At 51.0% G+C, this 25,975-nt stretch overlaps 2 protein-coding genes across 2 annotated transcripts; one reads left to right on the forward strand and one right to left on the reverse strand.

The window, feature by feature from the left end:
* Positions 1 to 3,915: 3,915 nt before the first annotated feature.
* On the reverse strand, positions 3,916 to 6,642 carry LOC136512380 (uncharacterized). The gene is made up of 2 exons (XM_066506345.1): positions 6,215 to 6,642; positions 3,916 to 4,821 (listed from the first exon to the last, which is right to left on the reverse strand). The coding sequence occupies exon 2, from the start codon at positions 4,807 to 4,809 to the stop codon at positions 4,162 to 4,164; it is 648 nt and encodes a 215-aa protein (XP_066362442.1). The 5' UTR covers positions 4,810 to 4,821; positions 6,215 to 6,642; the 3' UTR covers positions 3,916 to 4,161.
* A 1,905-nt stretch (positions 6,643 to 8,547) lies between these two features.
* Positions 8,548 to 10,805, forward strand: LOC136513838 (L-type lectin-domain containing receptor kinase SIT2-like). Its single transcript, XM_066507812.1, has one exon. The coding sequence runs from the start codon at positions 8,614 to 8,616 to the stop codon at positions 10,633 to 10,635; it is 2,022 nt and encodes a 673-aa protein (XP_066363909.1). The 5' UTR covers positions 8,548 to 8,613; the 3' UTR covers positions 10,636 to 10,805.
* Positions 10,806 to 25,975: the final 15,170 nt, after the last annotated feature.

Here is a 25,975-nt window from a genome sequence, read left to right on the forward strand (position 1 = left end):
TTCACAAGGTATTTTCACAACGACAATTCCATCTTTACAGTCGTGGAGACCAATTCTTTTCCATCATACAAGGATTTCAAGACTATATATGCACAGGGCACATCAGGGAAGTTAGCTAACGACCTGAGGAGAAGCCATAGCTACAAACTATCGTACGTACAGAGGCATCATTTTCATATCACCTGGCAACCTTCACGCCGCGCAAGTCTGTTGCACGGCGGCTGCGGCGCCACCGGCCGCCCGCGTTTCCACTGACGACGCCGGCGGCGCCGACGCCTCCATCTTGGCAATGCCGCCGTGGTGAGGCAGGCCGAACCCGCCTTCCATCCCGTCGTCGTCGTAGTAGGCGACGCGGTCCCTGCGCGGTCGGGGCCGCAGGTACTTCTTGGTGCAGACCTGCCCCACGAGGCAGGAGATCACCAGCAGCGCCGCGATCACTCCCAGCACCACGAACACCGGCGTGTACAACCCGCCGCCCCCGCAGTCGCCGGCGGCCAGCGACGGCGCCTGCTGCTGCAGCGGGCGCGTGCCGCCGGCGGGGAAGAGTGGCGCCGCCGTCGTCGAGGACGACATCGCTCGTTGCTAGTCCTATACTACCTGCTAGTGCTAGCTTGCTTGCTTGCTTCGGATCCAATTCCTTTCCTCAATCTGGCCAGCATACAGCACAGCCTGTGATCGTGCACACGGAGGCTTTTAGTTGTTTGCGGCGCCCTGGCTGCATGGATACGCTTGGAGTGAGCTTAAAGGCTGCGGCTACATAGTGTGGACGGGGAGGTTTGGATCTTGCAGACTTGCAGTGCAGGGGTCTGCATCTTTGCAAGCGTGCCCCTTTTGGCCATGGCAAAGCTAAGGATCCGACATGCCGCTACGTGTCAGTATATTAGTTCAGTTTGCCCAGAGAATCTTTATCTGAAGAAAAAGGTTCGCCCAGAGAATGAATGAGAATTTTGTGTGAGTTCATAGCAGTAGAACAAACAAAGAGTTCTGTCAGGATGCTGGGGATTCGTTTTAGCCTGAATCTTGAGGAGTGGAGAGAGGCATATGCCTTATTAGCCATTCCAAGGATAGACTAATCGTGACAGGCTCGTGCCGCGTAATATGCAATGTCAGCACGTCCCAGCCAGACGTGTCAACCTGCCGTCAGCTACACGGTTGAGTTGCAAGTCAAAGTCAACGGCAAGCGATGAGAGAGAGAGAGGGGAGAAATACATGCGTCTAGAAAGCGATGGATAAGATCAAGGTTGGCTTAGATTTTTTTATATATAAATATTGTTCTTTATTTTTCAATAGAAATAGTAACACTGTTCTTTGGAGATAAGATCATAGTTATTTTTCTAATTAACTTACGTACTGTTGTTTCCTGTATTTTTCCTATGTGGTTCATCCAAACATCCTGTATTTTTCCTATGTGGTTCATCCAAAGTACGTACAAAGTACAAAATTCCTATGTTTCTGAATCCTCCGTTTTCTACCTCCATTTTCCCATGTTCCTGGGCCCTAACAAAAATGGCTCGACCCTAGCTCTTCAACGTGGAACAGCTTTCTCTGATGGAGACAGAGTTATATTAGAAAATGTTTAACAAAAATGGCTCCGGCCACAATTTTGTAGCACTTTTTTCGGCTAACTTTTCTATAAAAAATGTTCTTAGCTCCTCCGGGCTCCTCGCGAGGAGTCGTAACAGATGCCGTTTGTCAGAGCTTCTTGCAAAGAGAGGCAAGAAGTCAAAGCCGGACCCCTGATCTCAACAACATTGCTCACTCAATCTAAGCATCCATGCTCCGACTAAGCAGATAAGGGCAAGGGGCAGACCTTATTTATGTGCAGAACCACACTGCAGCAAGTTCGCTTATTCGATGAAACCCAAACATCGTAGCCACCTAGCTTATATATACATGCTCTCTTGGCGCATGAGTTCCTCGCTCGTTATATATACGTACTACTCTGCTCGCTCGAGGTAGCTGCGCTCTTATGGGGATGGGATGTCCTGCTCCTCTGTCTTGGCCAGCTTCCCTTTCTTTGCCTCGTAATCCTTCACGGCGGCCTTGATTGCATCCTCAGCGAGCATGCTGCAATGGAGCTTTACCGGTGGAAGAGACAGGTGCTTCGCAATCTCGCTGCAAAAATGGAAAGACGTAGACAGATGTATCAGTACAACTCCAAGAAATATGGAATGGGACGACGAATTCCAGGCCGATTCATAACTTACGTGTTTTTGATCGCTACTACTTCCTCCATTTGCTTGCCCTTGACCCATTCGGTAGCTGTAACACAGCAGAAATGAATAAGGAACCAACTATATATTCAAAAAATGGGTATAAAATTATAAGGAAAAAATGCTAGGAGGAAAAAAACACTGATGGATGAAATCAAGTCAGTAAAATAAAAACTAAGCAGGTATGGCATGGCAGACTTCTGCACGGTGAGCTGTGTGGAGGTTGAGCCATCCAAACGCAGATACGAAATGGCATGGCAACTGAGCATCGATACCTAGTAGTGTGAGTTCTACTGTTCTAGGCTCGACATGCGCTATACAAAACACTGAGCGTACGTAAAAAGTAGTATTATAACCTGCAAAATATAAGCATACAGTCATTTAACCTTGTGACCTTCTTTAGTCTAAAAGGGTCATATCCAAGTGCATAATTCACCCAAATAGATAACTTATAAATTATGGTAACAACATTGTTAGTTGTAAAACCACAATATTATATTAGCTAAATCACCAAAAGTATGTCCGTTATGGCAAAATCAGCACCCCTGCTTGGTTGAATATAAGATTGATGGTGGCTCCACATAAGCTGCATAAACTAAAGTTGTGAAGTGGATGCAATTGCCAAAAGAATAAGTAAACCCACATTGTGCATAGCTGGAATAGCTCAGTTGGTTAGAGCGTGTGGCTGCTAACCACAAGGTCGGAGGTGCAAGCGCCGCTTTTTTTTTTTCTTTTTTATTAGTTTAGTGGGCCCAAGTTTTTACAGCAATATTAAGATATCCCCTTACTGTTTTTACCTCAAAATGGATATGTAGTTCTTTCAGACTTTGCTATCTACTAAATGAAAAGGCACTGCACCTACCAGTTCTATTTTTTTTTTAAAAGATATGTAGTTCTGAACACCTGGCACTAGTAAACTAATCAACCATATGAACAAGGTTTTTGTTCACAATGGATTTAAGTTCTGAACACCACCTTTTTTTGAGAAAATTTAAGTTCTGAACACCTGGCAGACCGACACAGCGAACAAGGTTTTTGTTCACAATGGATCTAAGTTCTGAACACCATATGAAGTTTTTTTTGTTCATTATCTTCCTATTATTATTTTTCAGAGTATATGAACCAGGACGCCTTACAGGCTCACAAGAGACTTCAGCCACAACAAAGAACTTAGTCAGTCAATGCCATAACTATGGACTACTACTAAATAGTAAGTGATTACCACAGAAACACAATTGTGACTCTGGTACTCATCTCAACATTTAGTAGCGCCCCAATTGTTAATGAAAACCAATGTGATGCCATTCGTTTTCAAATTGTAAGTTGTTCTATTTTTCTATTATGTATATAATTACACTATGTTTAAATACACAATTAAAGCCAGGGAATATTTTGTCCTTGCCCTTACTTTGATGTCCAATTGTGATTTTACCCTCGTTTTTGTCGTCGTTGTGATTTTACCCCTGTTTTGTAACAACTAAGCCTCAGTTTACCCTTACTTTCAACTCTGTCAGTTATATCCCTTCACAGTAAGACCAAAGGACGACAATACCCTTATCCGCTCGTACCCTTCCAATCCCCCGTCCTCTACCATCCTCTCTCCATCCGGTCTCCTCCCCTCCCCTCCCGGCGCCCGACACGCCCCCTCCCCTCCCCTCCCCTCCCGACGCGCCCCCTCCCCAACCCTCCCTCTCTCCTCCACTCTCCCCCACGACGGCTCCCAGCGGTGGTGCGCGGTTGCCGCGAGCGCGGGCCCAGCCCCCGGCGGTGGCTCCTCCCGGATCCAGCGTCGGGCAGGGCGCAGGGCGGCTCAGCCCCTCCCGGCGGCACGGAGCAGCAGCAGCAGCGGGTGGTGTCACGGATCCGCCCTCCTCCCCTACCTCCATGGCTCCACCGGCGGTAAGGAGCGCGACTCTCCTCCATCAGCGGGCGGCGCAACCCCTCTCCTTCACCTCGGATCCGGCTGGATCCATGGCGGGCGTGCCACCCGGCGGCTGGATCCGATGGAGGACGGCCGGATCCATGGTGGGCGCGCCCCTGGCGACTGGATCTGGTGGAGGGCGGCCGGATCCATGGCGACCGCACCCCCCCCCCCCCGCGGCTGGATCCGGTGGAGGGCGGCTAGATCCATGGCGGCCGCCCCCACCCCCTCCCGTGGTGGATCCATGGCCGGCGCGCTTCCCGACAGCGGATCCAGGGAGGTCTCGTCCTTCGTCGAGACCAACGCGTCCGCGGCCATCCGATGTTGGGGCCCGCAGGGTAGCGCGGTGCATGCGGGGCTCGCCAATGCGACCGCCGCGACGTACCTCGCCGCGGGGGGCTTCCGAGCATGCACCGTCCTCGCCTCCGGCGCCGCGCTCTGCTCGGGCACGGACGACGTCGGCGTGGCGGCGAACACCTCTACCGTCAGCGCGCTGCCAAGGGACCTCTTCGGGTACGGCCTGGCCGTCGGCGACTCCCACGCGTGCGCGCTCCGGCTGCCCAACCACACCGCGGTGTGCTGGAGCCTCAAGGGGCCCACCACCACCCTATACGAGCCGGCGCTCGGGATCTCCTTCCCGTTCCTCGTCGCCGGCGGCAACTTCACGTGCGGCATCGCGTCCAGCTCCTGTGATTTGGTCCGTAGGAAAATTAGTATCAATATTTAGGAAGAATGAGTTTTTGTCGGTCCATCGATTTAGCTAACTGTGTATTCGGTGATGTGATTTGTTTGCCAAACAGGGATAAAATCACAACGTATTCAGATAAGTAGGGGCAATTTCACAGGGGTAAACTTGTCTTTACTGAGTCCAGTTGACACCGTTACCTGCTGTTCACGGAATAAGGGTAAACTTAAGCTTCGTTTTCAAAAAACTGGGGTAAAATCACAACGATGACAAAAGCAGGGGTAAAATCACAACTGGACGTCCAAGTAGGGGCAAGAACGCAATAGCCCCTTAAAGCCATGTATCTATAAAACATAAGTACTTTTTTTTAAAAAAAAACCCTGCAGTTTCTACTAAGACTACTAAGACAGGAAAAAATCTGCACGTCCCGCGGAAACTACACTGACCATGTGCTTCAACAGAAGAGCTATCCATGTTGTGTAATCTATATTTGACTATTTTAGAAAAAAAAAACGAGAGTCCAACATGGATTTAAATAGCGGGCTATAACAACGCTATAGCGCCGCTATAGCCTCTGGAGAGAGCTCCCGTTACGCTATTTCTATTTTTCCGCTATATCATTTATAACCATTATATTATGCTTTAACGTCGCTAAATTGATTAGCTGTGACTTTAAAATAGCGCTGCTATTTCAACTTTAGCTTTTAGAGTGACAATCTACTTATTATATATTTATCTTTTACTGTTAAGTTGATCTTTTAGAAAATTGAACACTTGAGTCTCACAAATTGTGCTATAATGCCATATTAAATAATATTCCCTAGACTCCTAAAGCCTTGAAAACATATTTGTGTTCAGTAATTTTCACGATTATTGTGTTTTTATGAAATAATTACTTGATTTTTTTACGGTTTTCTTAAAAACCGCTATCTGTCGTAGCTCCGCTATAGCTGCGCTATAGCTTTATAGCTTTTGAAAAAAAGATGCCGCTATTTACAATAGCCCACTATTTTAAACCTTGGAGTCAATAACTATTGTATCTACCTTTATAAAATAGCAAGTCATGTATCCCGAAATTTTCGCATACTAGATATAGCTTGCATATGCCGCTAGCCATTCGCCTCACTCTATTGGAAAGGCGGTTGGAGTTTTCTATTTTTTTGGCTGAGGTTTCTATTTTAAAGGTTGGCTAAATTACGAGTTTAGCTATCTATTTTTACCAACTCTGTTAGAGTCCCATCCTAATTTTCCAGTTTAATTATCACGATCAGCTACGGTTTCTCTTTGTTGTCGCTATCACCGCAGAGAAGAAAGGTCTCGTGACTTAATAATCACGAATTTTGCATGAACAATCTACTCCTGCGCGACACGGAATAGGAAGCTGGCTCTGCTCACCGACGGAGGAGGACGCGATGGCGGAGCCGCAGCCGAAGGTCTTGAAGCGCGCGTCGACGATCCTGCCGGACCCCTAGTCGACGCGGATCTGCAGCTTCATGACGTCCCCGCACGCCGGCGCGCCGACGATCCCCGTGCCGACGTCCACGTCGTCCTTATCGAAGGACCCCACGTTGCGCGGGTTGTTGTAGTGGTCCACCACCCGCTCGTGGTACCCTCTGCTCCTGCCCACCGCCGCCGCCGCCGCAGCGACCGCGGGCGCAGCCTCGCCGCCTCCTACGCCGAGGAGCCGCCTGCCCGCCGCGCGCAGTATCATGGCCATCGATAAGGCTCGGAGCTCGGATGAGGCGTCTCTGGATTCCCCTCCCGTTCTCTGCCCCCTCGGTTCCGTTCGGCTCCTTGGTGTGATCGTGTCGCGCGATGGGGACAAAAAGGAATGGAGAGAAGAGGCGTGTCATGGTTGGGCCCGGTACGCGGGGGATCGAAACGTGGCGCGTGGGGCCCGCAATGGCTAAGGATTATGGGCTGTGAATGCAACGCGTGTACGAGGTGTGTACGTGGCGGACCGCAACGGGCGGCCATGAGGCGGTTCGCCCTGGTTGTGTATGGGCTTTTACTGGGCTCGCTTTGGACCTGGTTGCTATTTTATTATGGGCTGGCCCTTGAAGGGCTAAGTTCGTTTTTGGGCCATATAGAACCTTGGGCCACATAATTCGAGCGCTGAGAGCTACTCGAGCACCCCGAATATTCAATGGAAAAAATCTACTTGACCCCCCAACTATCATACTTGGTTTACTTCACCCCCTCAACTATGAAACCATCTGTTTTACCACCTGAACTTTTCAAAACCGTCTATTCTACCCCTGGGCGGTTTTCAGCGGCGGTTTGCTACAGTAACGGCGGGTTTGCTACAGTTCAGGGGGTAAAATAGACGGTTTTGAAAAGTTCAGGGGGTAAAACAGACGGTTTCATAGTTGAGGGGGTGAAGTAGACCAAGTATGATAGTTGGAGGAGTCAAGTAGACTTTTTCCAATATTCAATACACAAACTCATCCGTGCCTCGAATTTATCTCACCATCAAATATCATCGAGTAAAACTCTAACTGTAGTAGGTTAAAAAAAACTCTCACTGTAGTAATCCCTCTGTCATTTAAAATATGTAAATTAAACTATAAATTTCATATTTATAGAGAAGATCATCAACATTTATGACACATAAAATAGGTATACTATAAAAAATACAAGGTCAGTGTCAATATGAGTTTTATGTGAGTTCCATCTGCATTTAATAAACTGTCATATATGCATTTTGATGGCACAACAACATTAAAAAAAGAGAGAGAAAAAGTGAAGTTCATATACATGAAACTCTTCTGGCACGATCGTTAACGCTATATGAGTCGTGAAATAAAATGTCTTTGAAACAATAGAATGAAACTATACATGAGCAGATGAGCTTGTAGATCAATGGTAGGACTTCCAGCAGAGGAACCACCCACCCAGGGTACGAATCCTGGGTGATGCACAATAAAAATCCCCTCGCTGGTGATGCCAGGGTTCGGGGGTTTTTGCGCGGTCGGAAGCAAAAAACGGGTGGGGAAAAGAGCCCCCCCCCCCCCCCCCCAGCGGTCGCGTTTTTTTAAACTATGCGTGAAGAATGGATAGGGGTGTTCGCTGTAGCTTTAATCTGAAGTGAATAGACCTTCATTCATGTCTTATTTTATTTTACATGATATGATATTTTTGAAAACAACGCCAGAAACTCTTAACTAAGAATAGCCTAAGTATTATTATGTAAACTTAGTTAAGAATAGATAATTTAACTCAGAAGAAAGCTGAGATGATATTCTTTTGACTAATTTGTCATTTGTGGATGGCTGTAAGTTCCTAGTCGACAGGGCACTTTTGATTGGCTTATAAGCCATGCCTGAAAGTACTGTTGGCTCGTTTGGTGTGAGAGAAAAATACTGTTCGTTGGCTGATAAGTCATGGCTTATAAGCCAAATACGAGGAAGTGAACGGGCTGGTTGTCTAATCAAGTAGCATTATATTGTCCCACTTGCAGTCTGATTGCTTATCTTTTTGGCTTCTATAGTCCATATGACACGCAGCATCGAAAGCGAACTCCTCATTTTTTAGATCGAACACGTTGCTATAAGGTTGGCCGCCAGAAAGCACACTGGCCAACCCATGAAGACCGCTACCTCACTGCTCTGAAAACGATTTTTCTTCAGTGACCCGTAAGCCTCCGGGTAACTGACCGATCACTTGCTGGAATAGGTGTCCCACCTGGCTATAAATTTCCACATGTTGGGTCAGGTGATCTCACTGCAGCTGCAGCTAGCATAACACAAATCGACTACTAAGCCCCCATGACCAGCTGACCAGTGCCAGCTAGCATGAACATGAAGCTCGTTTTGCCTATCCTCCTCTTCCTGATACCAGAATTCAGTACCGTCATCAGTAGCAGCAATCCTCCACAGTTCGTCTACAACGGCTTCACCGGCAGCAACCTCACCCTAGACGGCTCGGCGAGGATCACGTCGGACGGCCTCATCGAGCTGACTAACGACACGTCCAGGATCAAAGGCCATGCCTTCTACCCGTCCCCGCTTCGCTTCCGCCATTCCCCGGACAGCACGGTGCAGTCTTTCTCCCTCTCCTTCGTGTTCGGCCTCCTCTCTTCGTTCTCTGACATCAGAGGCCATGGCCTTGCCTTCTTCATCGCCCCAAGCACTGATTTCACCGGTGCTTTCCCTATCCAATTCATGGGCCTTCTCAACTCTACTGACAACGGGAACTCAAGCAACCATATCTTTGCAGTTGAGCTTGACACCGTCCAGAACACCGAGTTTGGGGACATCGACAACAACCATGTCGGCATCGACATCAACAGCCTCAGCTCTCTCAAGTCCAGCACGGCTGGGTTCCATGACGACAGCAATGGAAGGTTCACAAACCTACAGCTCCGGGGAAATGGTCCAATCCAAGCTTGGGTGGAGTACGACGGAAACACGACACGGATCGATGTGACAATAGCACCCCTTGGCATGCAAAAACCTGTGAGGCCACTGCTCTCCTTAACCTATAACCTCTCAACGGTTATAACAGAGCAAGCATACATTGGTTTCTCATCTGCAACGGGCTTAAGCACAGGGCATCATCACTCTGTGCTTGGCTGGAGTTTTGGCATGAATAGTCCAGCTCCAATCATTGACTCTGCAAAGCTACCCAAACTACCTTATCTCGGTCCAAGACCTCCATCTAGAATCCTAGAGATCACTCTACCGATTGCATCTGCGCTTTTCATATCACTTACCGGAACTATAGTTGTTCTACTTGTGAGGAGACATTTTAGATATAAGGAGGTGCATGAAGATTGGGAGGTCGAGTATGGTCCACACCGGTTCGCTTACAAGGATTTATACAACGCCACCAAAGGATTTAGTTCCAAGAACTTGATAGGGGTAGGTGGATTTGGTAGGGTGTACAAGGGAGTGCTTCCCACATCAAAATCAGAGGTTGCAGTAAAGAGGGTGTCGTATAACTCAATGCAGGGTACAAAACAGTTCATTGCTGAAGTTGTAAGCATGGGGCACCTCCAACATAACAATGTAGTGAAATTATTTGGGTATTGTAGGCGAAAAGGTGAGCTCCTTCTGGTGTATGACTATATGGTAAATGGAAGTCTTGACAGATACTTGTATGGTAAAGAGGGCAGGGCCATCCTTGATTGGGGACAGAGGTTTAGGATCATCAAAGGAATTGCAGCAGGGTTACTCTACCTCCATGAGGAATGGGACAAGGTTATAATACATCGCGATGTCAAACCAAACAATGTTCTTCTTGACAAAGAGATGAAAGCGCAACTGGGAGATTTCGGCCTCGCGAGGTTATATGATCATGGCACTGATCCACAGACCACACATGTTGTTGGCACAATAGGATACCTAGCTCCAGAGCTAGTACATAGAGGCAAGGCAACCACTCTTACTGATGTATTTGCCTTTGGAGTTTTTATTCTTGAGGTTACTTGTGGGAAAAAGCCAGTGACTGAAGACACCCAAGGCCATCAGCTCATGTTGGTCGATTGGGTGATTCAGAATTGGCATGAAGATAAACTCCTTGATGCTGTGGATATCAGACTCCAAGGTAACTATGATACTGCTGAGGTGTGCCTTGCATTGAAGTTAGGATTGTTGTGCTCTCACCCATTTCCGGATGCAAGGCCGAACATGCGGCAAGTCTTGCAGTATCTTGATGGTGACGTGCCACTACCAGAGCTATTGCCAGCACACTTTAGCTTTCATATGTTGACCTTAATGCAGGGAGGACAAATCGACTCGTCCACAATGTCATCATACCCATCACCGAGGATGATGGACTTTGGTTCAATATCCATCTCGCTAGATGGAAGATAATGAAGTGCTTTGCTTAGTAGTTCACTGCTTATCTCATTTAAGGCTTTACCATACAACTGTACCTGGGACAAATATATTCAGTGACCTAAGGATGTACATCCAACATACTCCTGGTAAAGCATATTAGTAGAAGAGGATTGTACTGAAAAATATGATGTTCTACATAGAGTTGCAAGGAAAATCCTATTGCCATTCAAATTCAATGCTTCATATTAAATCTATTTGAGATAGATATGCTTTTTGGCACATGGATGTACATGAGTAAATTATTATCTACATGTGTAGGACAAGTCATGAGAGATCAAGGACATGAAGAATACAAGTTCAACTAAATTATGATTGAAATATGTTAAAATATTTAGGACGCTAATACTTAAAATTCCGAAGATTGCAATATGTAGGGTTCACCAAACCAGCAATCAAGGACTTCCAACCCTCACTACTACAAACGACGGGTAATGTGGTTGCTCAAGTAAATATATTATGAAAAATACGTTTCATGACGAATCCAGATGAATCCGAAGATGACGACACGTCCCAACATGGTCAGTCCGAAGATGACGAACTCGGCCATTGCATGGTACACCTATTGTTGGACCATGCTGGTGCAACGAAAAGTTTGAACTAATAATTTCACCGAGCTGGAAGTGAACGCTCCAGTCCTGTGCTGATGTGCTCGCCCACCCGCGCGGTGGGGAGGGATTGAGCGGAGAGAAAGAGATGACCACCGGACAAATGGACGATTGGCTACGATCCAACTAGAATGCACACGGAAAATTATAAAATAAAACTGTAGTTTCTATAGGTGGTGTTTTCCTGTAGAAACTACTCATGAAAATTATGGGTTGAAACTACCCTAAGAATGATATATGGTCTAGGCTTTCTTGATTCAGTACTCCCTCTGTCCTAAAACAAGCGCACTTCCAATACTAAAATTTTGTCACGTAACACGTGCACCTTTAGGTCATGGACCACCTAGCACCAGTAGGTTTTCTAATTTCTATATTTCTAAAGTATAATTATTATATGCTACTACCACTTCCGATATAGGTATGTATATGTAATTTTATAGTAGCATTGATCCCAACATATGTTAGAAATATACTTGTTTTGAGACGGAGGGACTCTTATGATGACTCAAAAGAATATCCCTTTCTTATCAAGTTTAGTAGTACTGAATTTCGTCACTCACCATTTGTTTGAGTATAGTGTCCTGGTATAGCTGATTTTGTTACGCTTAGGATCTATTTGGAACTGCTCCACTCTACCAAAGCTAACGCAATTTCACCAACTTCATCATAGAACAACTCAAAAAAAACCTAAAGTTTCTAAAGTATCTCTTCAAGTGAACCATAAAACACCTAGAGTTCAGCATCAACTCCACCTTTTATCTAGAGCAAAGTTTGTTAAGATGTTCCTATTTAACTAGCAAAATTAGGAGCAAAGCCAAAAAAGATAAAGTGGAGCAGTCCCAGAGACCCAGACAGACATTAGTCAAGCCGATAGGCAAGACCGCAACAGCAAGAGAGACAGATCTAGCACGGTAAAATATCGTTCATAGGCATACAAATTAAAAACAACTACTTAATCAAACATGGATGTCACCCTAACCCACGAGAGAGGATCACTCCTTGACTTTAAGGGCCTGCTCGGCTGCTCCAGGCTACTTTCTTTATTTTTATTTACATGTCGTATTAGCTTTGTTTTAAGTTATACATTTATATATTCTTTGATCATCGATTTAAAAAAAATAAGTTCGGACATAAGATTTACAGTTTTAGATTTATTATTATGAGAAATACTTTTATAATTTATAATTCATATACTGTAAAACTATAAAGATTTTTTGAAGTGGATGGTCAAAGATTTTTTTCGACAAGGGGGGATTCCCCATTTCCATTAAGAAGATAACGGAAATATATGAGTTTAGACTGTTTTCAGATAGGAATAGAAAACCCCAGAGTGAGACTTACCACTCTTACCATACTTCCTACCCCTATTGACCAAGCTAGGAAACAGCAAAAACCAGTATAAGTTTGACCCATATGCATACAGGCCCAAATCCCTTCAAGACCAGACATACCACTGGCCAACATTACAGCATCATCACAAAAAAGGCTGGACTCCACCTGGGAGCAGCAATTAACAGTATTACAGAACAGCTTTTCGATCCCTTCAGTGATGCTGATCATCATCTTCCTCCTGCTGGAGCAGCAGCTGGTTGTTGCCTGGCGCCATCTTGTCCACAAGCCTAAGAGCGATCTGGGTGTTCACCCCATCTTCCAGTGCCTTCCTATCTTCACCTTCAAATAGACCTGCCCATAGCATACAATTGACACAGGGTGCTTGATAGCTTTGCCTTCAAAACACACTTGATTACGAGTTTTCCAAAGAGCCCAGCAAATTGCTGCAATTCCCAACACATGAAACTTCTCACCCGAAGGAAGCCATTTCTCGGCCCATAGCCAACAATGATCAAAATTAGTGGGAATGTCCTAAGCTCCAAGACAATGAGCAGTAATGGCCCATACTGCCTTCGCAGTGCTACACTGGAAAAATAAGTGTGAAATGGTTTCATCAAGTGGACAGAAGTAACATGTGGGCTCACCTGGCCATTTCCTTTTGATCATATTGTCTTTGGTTAGGATTGCATTATTTGATATTAACCAAAGAAAGATTTTAATCTTGGCTGGCACTCTACTTTTCCAAATTTTCTTATGATAAGATCCACATTCATTATTTGAAAGAGCATTATATACCGATTTAGTAACACTAAAACGCCCCTTAGGACCAAATTCCCATGATAAAATGTCAACCCCTTCTTCTAAATTAACCTTTACTACATCATCAAGGATATTTAACCAATCATCTCTCCAACCATCAACCACCTAGAAAAGGTTAACGATTGAGGATTGATCTTAAAATCATGCACAGAGATACCCTGCTGTTCACACAACTTAAACAGATCAGGATATAGCGAGCTTAGTGGTTTGTCATAAAGCCAACTATCATTCCAGAAACTTGTCTTTTTTTCATCTGTCGGTGTTTCGAGTTACCACCACCGAGTAAATTTCTAGTATTGCGCGTCTGGCTCGGGTGGTGTGCTTAGAGGACACGAGGTTTATACTGGTTCGGGCAGAATGTTCCTACATCCAGTTCGTCGCTGCTGCTCGTGTTACTAGCACTGAAAGTTTGTAGTAGGGGTTACAAACGGGCGAGAGAGGGACATGTCCCAAGTCTCTGGTGGAAAGAGTGAACGGGTGCCGAGAGCTCGGTTGCTACTTAGCCGTGTGCTTGTGTTGTGTTCTGGTCGATTCGAGGTTCGATGGGTTCGTGATGGTTTGATCGGGTCTGGCCTCAATCGATCGATCCCCTTCGTGGGGCGCCCTGCTTTCCCTTTTATAGGCCAAGGGAAAGCACGGGTTACAGCGGAGGGAAAGAGAAGAACCAGAGAGAGCCGAAGGCCTTCAGGATCGCCAGGTCCTTCTTATCCTTCATGCGCAGGCATTGTCTGTCGGTCATGGCGCTTCACTCCGTCCTGGCGGACGTCGTGGTGAACTGACGCACCTGTCAGTGTTCGTACAAGGGTTAGGCAGAACAGCACCGGTACGTCTGACGCTGTTCCTGATGTGAATCCTCGGGTATGGCCCGTCGTGACCGTGGGTTACATCAAGGCGTGCCGGTCTCCTCCCTGGTGTCAGAGCTTTGACCCAGGCCCATACACTTGGACCTAGAGTGGTTGGCGGCGGCATGGGTCTCCAATAGGCGAGACAGAGTCCGTGACCTCGGAGTCGGGCGAGGTGGAGAGCTCCCCTAGAGGCCGGGCGAGGCGGAGCCCGTGGCCTCGGGGTCTGGCGAGGCGGAGTGCAATCCCAAGGGTCGGCGCGAGGCAGAGCTCGTGGCCTTGGGGTGGGGCGAGGTGGAGCCCTCCTCCAGAGGCTGAGCGAGGCAGAGCGCAAACCCAAGGGTCGAGCGAGGCGGAGCCTGCGGCCTTGGGGTCGGGCGAGGCGGAGCCCTCCCCCAGAGGCCGGGCGAGGTGGAGCGCAAACCCAAGGGTCGGGCGAGGCGGAGCGCAAACCCAAGGGTCGGGCGAGGCGAAGCCCATGGCCTTGGGGTCGGGCAAGGCGGTGCCCTCCCCTAGAGGCCGGGCGAGGCGGAGCGCAAACCAAAGGATCGGGCAAGGCGAAGCCCGTGGCCTTAGGGTCGGGTAGGGCAGAGCCCTCCCCTAGAGGCCAGGCGAGGCAGAGTGCAAACCCAAGGGTCAGGCAAGGCGGAGCGCAAACCCAAGGGTCGGGTGAGGTGGAGCCCGTGGCCTTGGGGTCAGGCGAGGCGGAGCCCTCCCCCAGAGGCCGGGCGAGGTGGAGCACAAACCCAAGGGTCGAGCGAGGCGGAGCGCAAACCCAAGGGTCGGACGAGGCGGAGCGCAAACCCAAGGCTCAGGCGAGGCGGAGCCCTCCCCTAGAGGCCGGGCGAGGAGGAGCCTATGCGCCTGGGGTTTGATTGGAGCCGTAGTCGCGCTCTTGACTGTTTGGACGAATTAATGTTGATGACCATTAGCCCCTCCTCTTCGGGTGCCCTAGTATTGGTCCCCGATAGTAGTCCCCGAGCCTGCGGAGGAGTAGAATACTCCTTCAGAGGTTTTTTTGAACTGGAGGACTCTGAGGGCCTTGGCCTTCTTTTGTCGCCCACGGCATGACCTGGGGATGGTGATTCCCTTTCGTTGAGATCGGACCCCTCGGGGGTATTGCCGTGAGATCTGGTAGGTCGGAAAAGGTCTTTCCTGATTTCGACCCCTATGGGGGTCTGTCGTTCTACAACCGAGCATTCGGCCTTTCTGCGAGTCCAACTTTCATCAAGCCCCCGCCCATAGCAGGGGTTCGATCGAGGATCGGTTCGTCTTCATGATTGTCTTCCCTCAAGCATTTTTTCTGATAAAAATGGAGGGGCCGAGCCGTGTCATGATTTTACTCTATGGACGAATCATGGTGCTCGGTGAGCCGTTAACGGGCTAGTCTGAGTGGGGCCCTGACATCATGTTTGTGGGGATCCAGCTTGGGTCAGCTAGTGACCAGCTCCAGATTATCAGCGGTCAATCCATATAGTTCTTTGGTTCGTTCAACCGGTCCCGAGGGCTCTCTGCCCTTCTTCAAGGAAAAACCATGGATCAAATCCGGCCGAGACTCGAACATGGGCCAGGATGCCCACGGTGCTCGTGCGCTCAGGTACTGGCCGCTAGCGGGGCCATCCTTTTCCTCCCCTTACTCTAAAGGTGCTCAGAGCGGTTGTCGAACCCATCGGTGGGGCAACCTTCGAACTCCTAGGCCTAGACGGTCCATAGGAGCATCTTTAGCTTCATATCCCTTTTACCTATGATGGGTCGTGGCCCGTTCGGGAAGGCAAAACATTCGGCAAGTTTTTCGAGGGAATGGACATAGGTTGTGTGCGTATGCCTCACGGTGAGTCATGCTGGCAGGTCATGGTAGGCGTGGAGATCTAGACGGGCGGTTGGTTTCCTCGCGCCCGTCGCCCCTATAAAACCAAAGGGTTAGCCCCCGGGTTCCATACATTGCATCCTTGCCTCCGTAGCCACGCCGCCACCACCATCACTTAGGTTTCCTGCCTCCGTATCTCCGCCGCTGTTGAGCCCGCATCCATCCGCCCCTACCTCCAATAGAATCATGGTGTCGTTCGAACATCACCTTCCAGCTCATGGAGGGCCTTGTCTGTCGCGGTCTTCTCCGCGCACGGACCTCGGCCAAGGAGTGGCTGCTACCCTACGAGGAGGATTTGCCGTCGCTGCCCGATAGCTATGTGGTGTCGTTCGCCCACTTCCATGAGTGTGGGTTCGCGACCCCCGCCCATAAATTTCTTCGGGGGCTACTGCACTACTACAAGATCAAGCTGCAGCATCTCAATCCCAATGGGATCCAGCACATGGCGGCGTTCATTGCCCTATGAGAGGGATTCCTAGGGATCAGCCCCCACTTCGACCTGTGGAGGCACTTCTTTGCCGTCACCCTCCAAAAGAAGAGGAAAAAGAGCGGCAGGCAGGAGCTGCACATGCCGATGGGGTGTGCCGGCATCCAACTTCGGAACAATCGGGTCGGTGAGTATGTGTCCATGCGGCTGTCAACGTCCAACAAGGGGTGGCACTCGCAGTGGTTCTACCTCAAGAACGACGCCGTCACCCCTCTATCGGAGTTCACCGGGCACCTGATCGAAGAGGCCCCGAAGCAGTGGCGGAAGTGGGGCGTCCCAGAGAAGGACAAGAAGAAGATTTGAGACCACATCGCTGCCATCCATATCTTGAAGGAGAATGGCCTGAAGGGGTTGGGCATCATCGAGGCTTACCATGCAACGAGGGTGATGCCATTGATGGTGCACGCGCTCTCGCTGTATGCGATGGCACCCGAGGCGTCGTTCGACGGAACGGCGCTCACCAAGGGGACACTCCCCAACTCCGAGATTGTGCAACACATCAAGGAGGCGATGGAGCCTTTGTGGGATGACATGGGTGCTTCCCTCGACTTCATCTACCCGGTGTCGAGGCATCCTCCGATGCGGTCAGAGTTAGGCTACATCGTCTTCGTAAGTCCCCTTTTCTTCTGCCTTTTCTTCAATCGATTTCCTGACCCCTTGAGACTAACTTTGAGAGGGGCGGGACCAGCCGAGGGACCTCATTCTCATGGATCACTCGCCGCCGCTATCGAGGGATTCGGCTGTGAGGACGGTGAATCACGCCGAGGGCGAGCGGCTGAGGAAGGCGAAGGAGGACAAGAAGAGAAAGAAACAGCGGAAGTTGCAGGCGTAGGAATGGGGGAGGACACCGACAGCGATGATGATGACGACGATGGTGACGATGATGAGGTAGCCGATGATATCGAGTGGGACAACCTAGAGAACGAGGATGCGCTAACAGGTATCGGTTCGTCCTTGTAGGCGTCGGGACCCTTCCTGTTCTACGGAGGAGGTCTGGGGAGCCGGTGGAGGTGGGACATACCGTCACCCTACCCTAGGAGCCAACAAAGGCGGGCAGCTCTGCCATCGTGCTGGAGGTGCCAATAGAGGCGAGCGGCTCTACCGTCGTGCCTCGAGCCAAGGGGAGCGGGTCCCTCTACCCAAGAGTAGGGGACGGGCTTGAAATGGCCTTGTTTCGACGAGGCAGAGCGAGGGTCGGGGGATTCGTCCCCCAAACGCATCTGCCGCCCGACGGCACTGAGGTGAGCTATCGGTTCCTCTGTTTTTTCTATTTTGGTCGGATTTCATCGTGACTTATGGATTTCGTCCCTGGCAGCGTCGGTAGACAGCATAATCCTTTGGCGCTGGCACCAAAGAAGAGCGTCGCCCTCCAATTGAGGCGGCAGCCGTCGGCTGGTGTTGCACCTGTTTCAGGCAGGAGCGGCACTAGTGTGACCATGTTCGCTCAAGGGGCTCCTTCGGAGGTCGCGGAGCAGCCAGTTACGGCCGCGATACCGTTGCCGATGGTGGGACGAATGGGGCTACCGACCGCGCTCGTGGTGCCGACCACGGCGGGCGCGGTGCAACCGGTCGTGACCCTGCCGACGCTGGTAGAGGTGGCGATGGCCGTGACAGATGGGTCACAGCCGGGCATAACCGCAACGGCGCCTGAGGCACTATTGCGACCCGTGCCATCGGTGGCCCAAGCAATGGCACCTGGCGTGGGTCGGCCAAAGGGGGACATGGCCGAGGGGTCCCCGGGAGTCATGGTACTAGGAGAGAGGTCGGTGTCCACGCTGCTGATCCCTTCCATCGTCAGAGGGGGCGTCCCATCGGGGACGTCACGACGAGTGGGGTCAGCGGCCCTTGTAGCCGATGGGGGAGTTCTTCCCTAGCCCTAACGTCGGTGGGTAGCGGCTCACCCACGTGGGGCGAGCCCCTGCTCAAGTGGATCAATTCATAGGATCCAGCATCGATGCTCTTCACCCTTGAGCATGCCGCCGAGAGCATGGAGCGGGAGAGCCTCGACGTAGGGATCACATCCGTGCATGAGGCCATGAACCATGCCACGGGCGTGTTGCACGATGTCGTCGTTCCCTTCGTCCAGGTATTGCTTCATCCTGCTTCTTGCCTTTATCTTCCTTTTTCTATTTTTTGTATCCTGACCATCATCTTCCTATAGTCCCTCATAGCTCGCAGCCGGGGGAAGTCTCAGTTCCTTCGTCAAAAGAAGGAGACCTGGGACCGCCTCATCGAGAAGGCACGGCTACACGGAGAGGTGACCACTTAGCTTGTTGTCGCCTAGCATAAGGTGGCCGAGCTGACTCGCCTCACCGAGGCGGCGGCCAATCTTCGGTCGTGAGTGGCCGAGGCCCCTTGGGATGCTGACGAGGCAGAGAAGGCATTTGTGGCCCTATCAGTGAGGTCGCGGAAGGATGACGAAGAAGCCACCAAGGTTAGGAAGAAGCGGGATGAGCTGCTCTAGTGGGATGCTGAGACCCGCCAGCGAATCCTTGACCTTCTGGGCAAGGTTGAGAAGGAAAGAGATCTAAAGCTAGGGGCCATGGAGAAGCTCGTGACCCTAGAGAAGAGGGCGAGCCTGGATACCATGGCGGTCACTCGGCTGCGCAAGGAGCAGGATGAGCTGCTCCAAACCGCGGAAAGGCTCCGCTCTGAACGCGGCGCGGCTCACGAGGAGCGCAATTAGGCTTTTCGAGAGCGTGACCAGGCCTGCCAAGAGCACGACGATGCACAACAGAAGGCTGGCTCCCTCCAGGCCAAGCTCAAAAGTGTGATGACCCAGAAGCTAGAAGCTGAGAGCGTTTCTGCCGGGCTGGCCATGGACCTCACCGAGGTGAGGAGGAATCTACAGGCAGGGAGTGATGAACTCGGTATCCTGAGCGCCACCCTTGGTGTGGTCTATGATGACCTTTAGGTGGTGTGCTCGGAGGGGACCAGCTCGCTCACGGCTCGTGCAATTGAGATAACGGCTCTGGTGCGCTAGCTCGAAAGGAGTGCCCTTCGCGTCGGGGTCAATCAGTCCTTCATGATTGCTCATTCTCATTATGGGGAAATCATCGATCTAGAGACGATGAGCCATGGCTGCGCACCTAGCTATAAAGTCCACGAGTTGGAGGAGATGGAAGCGATGGTGGCTCCCCTTTTGTAGGACCCCCTCCTTAGGATCTAAGCCATCGTTCTGTGACCGTGCATTTGGTCTCCTTGCGAGTTGAGCTTTCCTCAAGCCCTCGCGCGTAGCAGGGGTCTGGTCAAGAGTTGGCTCATCTTTGTGATCGTCGCCCCGTCCACGGTTTTCACAACCGGAGGGGTTGAGCTAACGTCACTTGCCTTGATGGCTCGAGTGACGCGCTCGGTGAGCTTGCTAACGTGCATGTTCGAGTGGGATCCGGGTCTGTCGTTCGTGATGGGGTCGGCATAGCCCTCATGTGGCATTCCACTACTCCTTAACCCACCTCCCGGTAAATGCCCGAGTCATTTCAGAGACCGACTCAGGTGGCCCGCTGGCCTCCCCTTGATGGAGATTCTATGGGCTCGGCTCAAGGTTAGGATCGAATGAGAAGGTCGAGATGACCCTGTCCGCTTCTGAGCGGGTCAGGCAAAGGCCGCTAGGGCTCATCTGCGTTTTCTCCCCTGGCTCTGTTCGACATGAGGCGGCCTCAAGCCCTTTGTGGGTCGGCCTTCGAACCCCGGTCAGTTGGATTCCTGAGTTAGGGTCAGGCGGCTCGAGTTCTCAAGCCCCATTGGGCTTGGTAGGGGTCAACCGAATTTCATGCGTCACCCCGTCTGTGGTTTCTGCAACCGGAGGGGTTGAGCTAACGACACTTGCCTCGATAGCTCGAGTGTCGCGCTCGGCGAGCTCGCTAACAGGCATGTCCGAGTAGAATCCGGGTCCGTCATTCGCTGATGGGGTCGGCATAGCCCTCATGTGGTATTCCACTGCTCCTTAACCTATCTCCTAGTAGATGCTTGAGTCATTCTGGAGACCGACTCAGGTGTCCCACTGGCCTCTCCTCGATGGAGATTCTGTAGGCTTGGCTCGAGGTTAGGATCGAACGAGAAGGTCGAGATGTCCCTATTCGCTTATGAGCGGGGTCGGGCAAGGGCTGCTGGGGCTCATCTATGTTTTTCTCCCCTGGCTCTGTTTGACATGAGGTAGCCTCGATCCCTTCGCAGGCCGGCCTTCGAACCTCGGTCGGTCGTCGCTCATGTCGAATGAGACGACTATCGCTTCGTGACACGACGAGAAGCATTGTGATGCAATAATTGCATATGCGATGCTTGGATGTATGGGATGAATGTATGGATGAATGTATGAATGAATGTATGAATGAATGTATGAATGCATGCATGAGAATGGATGAATGAATGATCATGCACTGGAAAATAAAAGCGGGGGTTGGTAAAGTTACCTTGATGGCTCGAGTGATGGGTTCGGGGAGCTCTTACCGGATATGTCTGTGTGGGGTCCAGATCCATCGTTCATGACGGAGTTGGCGTAACCTGCATGGGCCATCCCACTACTCCTTACCCATCTCTCGGCAGTGGCCCGAGCCGTTCGATCGACTTAGGTGACCTGCTGGCCTCTCCTCGATGGAGATTCCGCTGGTGGGCCCCTCCAAACCCTTCCTGGGAAGGCAGAGGCTAAAGCTTAGGGTGCGGGGATAAAAACTCTGATCATGCTGGTGAGCAAAAATGTCGTAGCCGCTGGGGCATAGGTTTCTTGTGGTCCGATCAGTTTTACTCGTAGTTTGTTTCCGCACACCTTGCCTCTAGGTTTTAGTGTGAGAAAAGGGGTCAGGCATAGAGAATGTCTACCAAATAGACACTCTTGCTAGCCCCTGAGTGAGGCCCGACCCCCTGCCATTGCTAGGGGCGGGGGCTCGATAGCAAAATTAATAAGAGAGAACGTGCGTAAATTAGGGGTGAACCGTTTCTCGACAGCGGCCCGAACCGTCCGATCGACTTGGGTGACCCGCTGGCATAGGACTTACCTTGATGGCACGAGTGACGGGTTTGGGGAGCTTTTACCAGATATGTTCGAGTGGAATCCAGGTTTGTCGTTCGTGACAGGGTCAGAATAACCCGCATGGGGCATTCTACTGCTCCTTACCCATCTCTCGGCAGTGGCCAAGCTACCCGATCGACTTGTGTGACCCGCTGACATAGGGCTTTCCTATGGAGATAGAGGATGAGATCATCCCCCAAGAAATTAGTTAGGCAGATACGCTAGGCGACGAACTTGTAATAATTGGACAAGCTCTTAAATTTCGTTATGGCCTAACAGATTTTTAGCCCTTCTCCCCTTTTCATATAAAAAGGTTAGTGCATTTTGACCCCTTCTGTCGTTAAGGCACCGTAGCCGCTGGGGTGTAGGTTTCTCGCCGAGGTGTGGGTGAACAAACTCTGATCACGCTGGTGAGCAAAGACACCATAGCTGCTGGGGCATAGGTTTCTCGCAGTCCGACCAGTTTTACTCAGCGTTCATTTCCGCAACCCTTGCTTCTAGGTCTCAACGTGAAAGAGGGTCGAGCACAGAGAATGTTTGCCAGGTGGATATACTCTTAGACGCATACCAACTCTTTCCGTAGCTAAGGCCAAAAAGCCTAGGGTGCGGAAAAAACTCTGATCACGCTGGTGAGCAAAAGCGTTGTAGTCACTGGGGCGTAGGTTTCTCGCAGTCCGACCAGTTTTACTCAGCGTTCGTTTCCGCAAACCTTGCTTTTGGGTCTTAACGTGAGAAAGAATCGGGCGTAGAGAATGTCTACCGGTTAGATATGCTCTTATTAGCCCCCGAGTGAGACCCGACCCCTTGCTGTTGCTGGGGTCGGGTGTCACTAAAGATCGAAGAGTCGATAGCAAAACTGATAAGAGAAAGCGTGCGTATATTAAGGGTAAAAATGGCGTAGCTGCTCGATATTCTAGGTGTTGATGAAGACCAAGCCGTCGATGGTCTTGAGCTTATAGGTGCCTGATCAGAGCACTTCCATGGCATTGAGGATGTGCCGGCCGAAGGCCTGAGGTCTCGGAAGGCCAGGGCTCGGGCTTCGGTCCTCGCCGTTGTCGTAGCGTCCGCCACGATGAGGGTGGTAGCCACGGTCAGCCCCCTCCCTCACATCGCCACGGGTACATCTATGAGCGTCGAGGGTGTCGCATGCATCACGATGGCGGTCGAGACGCTCATGCACCGGGATCGTGGTGCGCGGCCTGCCAACTTGCGGCACCTGGTGGACTGACACATCCTTGTCGGATCGCTCTAGGGCGTGTGGTGGCTGGCGTCGAGCTCGCGTCGTCAGGACGGTGAGTTCTCGGCCTACTACGCCACCGCACGCTCGAGTAGCGTGCGAATCTCGCGGTGGGCCCAACGATCCTCGGGCATCGTAGGCCATGGAAGCCCCCGAAGCTAGGCCATCATAGCAGCGATGTTCTGGCTTGCCCGGATGAAGTGTGGGAGCGCTTCATCGTCCTCGATGATCCTTTGGTTCACGTCATGGGCCATGGCGCGCGCGCTCACCGTCTCCATGGCACTCGATCTCTCGCTCGAGCTCTACACGTTCCTGCTCGAGCTAGAGTCGCGCTTCCTCAAGCTCTTGGTGCTGGGCCTTCAGCTACTCCACCCACAGGCGTGGTGGGGCCCCTACATATCTCTCGACCTCGTTGTCAAGGTCGTTGGTGGGGTACCCTCTTCCTCGTGGATGCTTTCAACGTGTCCCTCGGGGGTACCTACCATGAAACATTCACGAGAGGGGTGATGGCTCCCCCTGCTGGAGTCAGAGGTGGAGGGTGACTCCGTTTCTCTCACGAGGAGGTCATGGAAAGATTCCACGGCATATTCGGTCATCCCCATGAACTCATCGTTCGTAGGGGATGGAGGCGTGCGTTGTGCCACAAGGTGGCCAACGGCCTCTGCAGCGTTGTGGAGACCGAATGGGAGCACTGTCAGGGCACTTCGGATGAGCTATTCTAAGGAGAAGGGCTCTCCTCCGACAAGCTACGCCATGACGTTGGCGAACGAGAAGGTGAGGTGGCGTAGGTCCTCTCAGGACGGTCAGGGTCCCAGGAAGGCGCCGAGCTGGCGCTCTAACCTCCCATAGTCAAAGCCGAGGAGCTGGTCGCTCCCGGGGACGCGGGCCTCCAGTGCGTGAAGCTACAGCTCTTCAAGCGCCTCGGCGATCGTGTTGAGGCCGGTGAAGTGGAGAGGTTGGACGGCGACGGGAGGCCGCGCCAACTCTCCCTCCACCGTGACGATGAAGTCTAGGCTCCCGAAGCGCACGTGCGCACCCGGGACCCAGCTGACGTTGCGACTAGCCATCCGAAGCCTGGTGTGGATGTCGAGACGCGCAAAAGGCCCCAACCTGGCGCGCCAACTATCGGTTTTTTGAGTTACCACCAACGAGTAAATTTCTAGTATTGCGCGTCTGGCTTGGATGGTATGTTTAGAGGACATGAGGTTTATACTGGTTCGGGCAGAATGTCCCTATGTCCAGTTCGTCGCTGCTGCTCGTGTTACTAGCACTGAAAGTTTGTAGTAGGGGTTACAAACGGGCGAGAGAGGGACAGATCCTAAGTCTCTAGTGGAAAGAGTGAACGGGTGCCGAGAGCTCGGTTGCTGCTCAGCCGTGTGCTTGTGTTGTGTTCTGGTCGATTCGAGGTTCGATGGGTTCATGATGGTTCGATCGGGTCTAGCCTCAATCAATCGATCCCCTTTGTGGGGCGCCCTGCTTTCCCTTTTATAGGCCAAGGGAAAGCATGGGTTACAGCGGAGGGAAAGAGAAGAACCAGAGATAGCCGAAGGCCTTCAGGATCGTCAGGTCCTTCTTATCCTTCATGCAGGTCCTGCCGCCCCTATAGATGTCAACAGGGATGGCTCCACGTCACGGCCCTGTCCATCACTAGCGCCATGCGCAGGCGTCGTCTGCCGGTCATGGCGCTCCACTCTGTCCTAGCGGACGTCATGGTGAACTGACGCGCCTGTCAGTGTTCGTACGAGGGTTAGGTAGAACAGCACCAGTACGCCTGACGCTGTTCCTGATGTGAATCCTCGGGTATGGCCTGTCGTGGCCGTGAGTTACATCGGGGCATGCCGGTCTCCTCCCTAGTGTCAGAGATTTGACCCAGGCCCATACACTTGGACCTGGAGTGGTTGGCGGTGGCATGAGTCTCCGTCGGACGAGACGGAGTCCGCGGCCTCGGGGTCGGGTGAGGCGGAGCCCTCCCCCAGAGGCCGGGCGAGGCGGAGCGCAATCCCAAGGGTCGGGCGAGGCGGAGCGCAAACCCAAGGGTCGAACGAGGCTGAGCCCGCGGCCTTGGGTCAGGCGAGGAGGAGCCCTCCTCCAGAGGCCGGTCGAGGCGGAGCGCAAACCCAAGGGTCGAGCGAGGCGGAGCGGAAACCCAAGGGTCGGGCGAGACGGAGCCCGTGGCCTTGGGGTCGGGCGAGGCGGAGCGCAAACCCAAGGGTCGGGCAAGGCAGAGCCCATGGTCTTGGGGTCGGGCGAGGTGGAGCTCTCCCCCAAAGGCCGGGTGAGGCGGAGCCCGCGCGCCTGGGGGTCGGCTGGAGCCGTAGTCGCGCTCTTGACTGTTCGGATGAATTAATGTTGATGACCTTTTGTCCCTCCTCTTCGAGTACCCTAGTATTGATCCCCGACACCATCTTTGATAATCAATTTCCTTCCCTACAAGTAAATGTCCCTTACTTTCAAAAGATCGGCCAACGTGGAGGAATCATTTTGCATGTGCTTCACAGTGCAAATTGATCCACCTTTAATATATTTGAACTCTATAATATCCTGCCACAGGCAGTGGATGGTCAAAGATAGTAATCTTTTTTTTAAATAAATCAGACATAAGAGTTACCGATTATATTAAAAGATGAATAAGCTACAACAACAACCAAACGATGAAACTAAGGAACCACCACGACAACTAAAAAAACTAATATGACGTGTAAAAAACCTGAGGGAGTATATATCACGAAGCTTGCTTTAATTACTTGCCACATTTCCCACGGCTCATGCGCCCCTACCGTTCAAGACGATTGATTACTGAGGACGAGACTAGCTTTAATTAGCTGCCACATTTCCTACGGCTTCTTTTTCGTGTGCAGTTCTCGTGGACACCTTTCTCCACCTGGTGATAGTTTTGGTTGACTAAACCATGACCGCAGTTCTTGTGGACACCTTTCTCCACCTGGTGATAGTTTTGGTTGACTAAACCATGACTTAGGCATAAGGAAAGGGCAATGCTAAATGTTTCTTTGATGGACTGAACTCCTAATCTGACCTTAGTTTTCTTATGCCTATTAATATATACTCCCTACCTTAGAGGAAAGGGAAACTCAGGAAAGGAGAAGGTAGAAAAGCATGGT

Source organism: Miscanthus floridulus, chromosome 16 (genome assembly GCF_019320115.1).
Source record: "Miscanthus floridulus cultivar M001 chromosome 16, ASM1932011v1, whole genome shotgun sequence".
Classification (NCBI taxonomy): domain Eukaryota; kingdom Viridiplantae; phylum Streptophyta; class Magnoliopsida; order Poales; family Poaceae; genus Miscanthus; species Miscanthus floridulus.

Coding starts and splice junctions, on each gene's coding strand:
- LOC136512380 (XM_066506345.1), bottom strand. CDS start 4,809: ATGCCGCACGTGAAGTTGCCGCCGGCGACGAGGAACGGGAAGGAGATC.
- LOC136513838 (XM_066507812.1), top strand. CDS start 8,614: ATGAACATGAAGCTCGTTTTGCCTATCCTCCTCTTCCTGATACCAGAA.